The sequence below is a fragment of the Spinacia oleracea genome, chromosome 1 (genome assembly GCF_020520425.1).
Source record: "Spinacia oleracea cultivar Varoflay chromosome 1, BTI_SOV_V1, whole genome shotgun sequence".
Lineage (NCBI taxonomy): Eukaryota > Viridiplantae > Streptophyta > Magnoliopsida > Caryophyllales > Amaranthaceae > Spinacia > Spinacia oleracea.
Window position 1 is genome coordinate 31375831 of NC_079487.1, and position 4707 is coordinate 31380537.

General features: G+C 38.2%; 1 protein-coding gene across 3 annotated transcripts; it reads right to left on the reverse strand.

The window, feature by feature from the left end:
• Window positions 1–424: 424 nt before the first annotated feature.
• LOC110789064 (uncharacterized) lies at window positions 425–4451 on the reverse strand. Of its 3 annotated transcripts, none has more exons than XM_056835222.1 (7): window positions 3970–4451; window positions 3728–3795; window positions 2718–2820; window positions 2475–2540; window positions 2160–2360; window positions 1807–1974; window positions 425–514 (listed from the first exon to the last, which is right to left on the reverse strand). In XM_056835222.1, exons 5-7 carry the CDS (start codon window positions 2271–2273, stop codon window positions 440–442), a joined length of 357 nt encoding a protein of 118 aa, XP_056691200.1. In that variant the 5' UTR covers window positions 2274–2360; window positions 2475–2540; window positions 2718–2820; window positions 3728–3795; window positions 3970–4451; the 3' UTR covers window positions 425–439. The 3 variants fall into 3 exon arrangements, with proteins under 3 accessions (XP_056691200.1, XP_056691199.1, XP_056691198.1); XM_056835221.1 differs by having other exon boundaries at window positions 3728–3816; XM_056835220.1 differs by having other exon boundaries at window positions 3728–4451.
• Between the last annotated feature and the right edge of the window lie 256 nt (window positions 4452–4707).

The window sequence follows — 4707 nt, forward strand, 5'->3', positions numbered from 1 at the left end:
CCAGAATAGCAAATGTATGAATCTGCTTATTTTTATTAATAAATCATGAAATTAACTTCATTTATATTAACCCAATAGAGAAAAGCGTATAGTACGTACGTTTACAATTTTTAAACACCTAGCTAGCTAGTCTAACAAATTAACACTAATATTAACAAATAAAGACAAAAGGCTAGAGAGCTAGTCTAACAAATTTCTCTAATCCGGCCACTTAGCTCCCTTTAGATCATGCATTACAAACCTTAATTAAGGCCGTGTTGACTTTCTAATTCCAATCGACTCGATCCCTGCAAGTACCTTTAGCACAACCATAGGCTAAATATAGCAACAAATTGAGGTGGCTCCTTTCCTTGGAAAATACAACCCTGCACCAAACAAAACCTTTAAAATAGCCACCCACAAATTAGAATTTGCAATCATGCAATAAAAAGAAGTATGACTATACCAGGGCAGGTCTTCCTTTAAGTGAATTGCACATTGTGTTAGCCAACCTTGCTGCCATCTTCTGGTCATCCTGAAAATCAAAAGATAAAAAAAAAATGAAGCTCAACTTATTCTGAAGCAAAAGAAAGTAACAGAGAAAACTAGTAACATACTGGAGAGAGGGAGAGCATGTGTGTGGGAGGCTGTAGAGGAAGAACTCAATAAAAGAGTATTTTCTATTTTTGAGAGCCCCAAATTTATTCACATCCTACACCTAGCATCTCTCTCCTTGTTTGTCTCAGTGTTCATATGTTCTACTGCAAAGTAATGTGTACATTGAGAGTTTGTTATTCCAAAAGAAAGAAGTAGAAAGATGTCTACGTCTCCAGAAACCTAGATTTTTTTTATATCAACGAGCCACCGAGGACTAGAAGGATAGTTACAGGCTCAAACTACTAAAAGCCTTGAAAGCATGGCTTTCAAAAGAGCCGTTGGCCATCCTCCCTACTCCGTTAAACTTGTAGGATTTGGCAGGAGACGTCATGTTCAGAAAGAGGGAAGTAAACAAAATGTCATTGTCACCAAGACCTATGTTCGAGAGTTCTAAATCGGCCACCAGCAACTAGCAAGGTTTTGCAGGAAACTGCCTATAACCTCAAGGGCATGCTTTCACATTGTGATTGGGCTATCTACCCTTGAATAGATGACAAGTTCTAGCTCTTTACTCGTCTTTTATCCTAGAAACTCTTTACTTTCGTTTTATCTGCGCCAGGAAAGTATCAGCTTTGGAAAGAGGTGTCCGACAAGGATAAAATCCAAATTCCATGCGAAGCATAATAAATCATGGAGAAGCAGACATATACATGCAAAGTCCCTGGACTACTGTGGCAATGTGAAAGATAAAATAACAATGTAAGAAGATGCAAAATTTTCCGTACAAAAACCATAGGCCAGTGTATCTGTATGCAGTGGACTTAGTTAACCAAAATCACATAAAAGTCACCCCAAATCCAATAAAAGTCAACTTCACAAACGGGTTAAAAGACATGAATGAAATTTAGGGTACCAATCTTCGTTGTAAAACTACACCCGTTGTATATAGGACCTGTTGAAGAAACATTGCCAAGACTCAAAGAGTCACAGGACTGTTGTATAATACATAAAAAGCACTTGCCTAATGAAAACAAGGTATCAAACAACCCAAACATCACCTTGCATATCACCAAAGACATACTTTTATGCAACTTCATAAAAAGGCATTGAATACGCTTTATTAATTGTTAAAGTACGATAATCAAGTACTTAAAAGTAAAAAAATATAAGTAAAAAGAATTCATATCATAACAGAAAGTGAGAAGCAGCCACAGATATCTGCGAACTTACAACTGAAAATTGAGTTCCAGATTCATCCATAGTCACAATCTCACCATTCCAAGTGCCTAGCTTCTCCAATATAGTGGAAAAATTCTTCTCACCAACAGTAAGTCGAAGTCTCATTGGAGATCTTTTGATGGGAAATTTCTTTACAAGCCGGTGAATAACATCTAGTGCCTGTAATTCACGATGCATAGAATTAACTTATGAACTAAACTACACAATAAAACCATAATTTATCTCAACTTTATACTGTAATTTACAAAGTGCAACAATGAAAGATACAGCTAATCAAATGTCCCAAAATAAGACAAATCAGAAGAATTATGCATAGCAATACAGTAGATAAAACAGTGCTAAACCTGCTTTTTGGAACTGTTATAAGGATCAACAGCAAAATGGATGTCATGCATCAAACGTTCGATCATAGTTATCGAGTAAGGGCGTTTCGTGTCAGGATTAATGGTGTTTTCCATGACAATGGTGGCAATATCACGAAACTGAAGTGACAATTGAGCCTCCCTTTCTTTCCCTGCAACTTGAAGATCTCCTTTCTCCAGAATCTAACCAAAACAATCAAATATATAAAATCGTGTTCGCTAAATCATTATTAACTAAAACCTCCCCAAAATTACATAAGTTCAATCAAAGAATTCGATTTCAAGAAGATGAATCACCTCTAAACAAATTGTTGTTGCGTCATCTGTCAGAAATGCAGTCTTCAAATCCTTCAGTTTACTACACTGTCGTCATTCCATTTGTTTGCAGACATAACATTATAAAAGAACATTAATTCAGAAAGCCATGAGATGACAGCCAGGAATACAAGACATATGATGGAAATTGGAAAGCAGTATATGTATATACAAGCAAAAAAATGCATCAACCTATTTTCTGAAATTAAATAATTAGTAGAATACCTCTGTAATTCCACATTGAGCATGGTTGTGATCCTGAAATAAACCATACTGGTCATGACTACATATAACTCAGCTTTAGATGCTGCAGGACTTGGATATATAGCTGCAAAATAAAATCATTTGTCTTAAAGATCCTACACTTCGGTTGCTATGTGCTTTTGATTCAAATAGCTCCCAAGCCAAGTGCAAAACTCATGTATAAAAAGGTGGGAACTGGAAATCAGGACTTGTGTCTGAAAATGTTAAAAAAAATTCAACAAGCAAGCATCTTAGGAAAAATAGAACGAGGGAAGCTATTGTTGAAACTAACCTTAACGGAGTTCACACAACAAACTGTGATATAATTACTCTATGTCAATCATAACAATGCAAAACTAGAGCTGAGTACAGAAAACATGAGACAAAGACATCTGGGCAACTGTAAGGTACATAGCAAGACAAAAGGAAAAAAAACAAGATGAACACAAGACCATCAGGTAGAAAACATTAGCAGGCAGGAACAACAAAAGTAAAAATAAAAGGGATAACTGCCATACACTCATCTAGTGCTGCAAATTTACTAGTAAAAGAACAACTTTTAGCACATATTGCATAATTTCATAGTCTGCGCAAATTTACATCAAAATAAGAATGTAATAAATATCGGTTTTACAAATTCAGATTGCCCTGACATATTCATTGAAGTTGTCCAGATGTAGACATTGCTGCAACCATCTGATGGTCTTACAACAAGTTTCTCCAACAACATACTAACTAGCACTAAGATAAAGCATAAAAGTTCTAAATAGTACGGGCTTGATCCCCTGTTTAGTTGCCTGACTCTCTTCCAATTAGAAATCAAAGGAAATGTATGTTAGAAACTCATTAACGAATTCAGATTACAAACCACCACCACCGCAACTAATTTGAGACAAAAAACCTAAAATAAAAAACCTAAATTCACCACAATTGTAAATCATTAATTGGAACTGATGAGAGTAATTCCAAGAAGAAGAAGAAGATCTATTTACCACCGCAAGATCAGAGCCACCAGCAAGCCATCACCTTGCTTGCGTCGCCTCATCCGACCACCCACGACCTACCGAAACCCGAGCCGCACCTCCCGTTAGAAAATAAAAAATCGTTAAAATCAACAAAAATAATCAAAAACCTAAATTATAAATCAAAAAAGTTAATAAAAAATAATATGAAAAATCAAAAACCTAAAAGAATTGAAGAATGCAGGAGAGATGGAGAGAGATGAAAGAGTTACCTCATTTGGAGAACGACGCCGTCTTCCTCGAGAATGCTAAGTAGATGACGGTCGAATCGATATACCCTAGCTTGAGGAGGGAGACAAATCGACGAGTTTGAAGAGTCGAGGGAGAGAGGTCGCGGAGATACCCTAGCTTTGTAACTCTTCCATGGAAGGCGGAGGAAAAGCTTCCATGGAAGCCAACGACTGTGAGGAGAGGTAGCCCGATTTGTTGACGAAATAGCGGGTTTGAGGAGTTTTGAACCAGGAGAGAGAGGAGAGAGGAGAGCGAAGAGAAGAGAGAGAAATGAAACAGATGAAATGAGGAGGAGATAGAATTAAAACGCAGTAGATTGTGAAGACCTGTTGAAGCGAACAAACATAAGCCCGCCCCTTTAGACTAGTGTCTATTGAGGCGGGCAATCAAAAGCCCCCTTCAACAGTATCTATAGAAGCGAACCCCACAAAAGCCCGCCCCAATCTGTTAGTAAAATATTTGACCCGCGTTGATTGGGTGGTTATTGAGGCTCACTTATGTATGCCCCCCTCAACAAGGGGGCTACAATAGGCGTTTTTTCCACTAGTGCCACACGCGTCTTGCTCGTCGCTTGTGCCTTGCCTCATCGCCCTCGCCCATCGCATAGCACACACGGCCATCACCAATGCCTCGAACGCGCGCCATGCTATGTTGCTCGCTGCATTCGTACCGCACGGGCGACGAGCTCCCTTGCTCGTCGTCGCGTGCCCGCACTATAC

Coding starts and splice junctions, on each gene's coding strand:
- LOC110789064 (XM_056835222.1), bottom strand. CDS start 2,273: ATGGAAAACACCATTAATCCTGACACGAAACGCCCTTACTCGATAACT. Junction 1,975..2,159: donor ATAACAGTTCCAAAAAGCAG/GTTTAGCACTGT, acceptor CGTGAATTACAG/GCACTAGATGTTATTCACCG. Junction 515..1,806: donor CTGGAACTCAATTTTCAGTT/GTAAGTTCGCAG, acceptor TTTGATTTTCAG/GATGACCAGAAGATGGCAGC.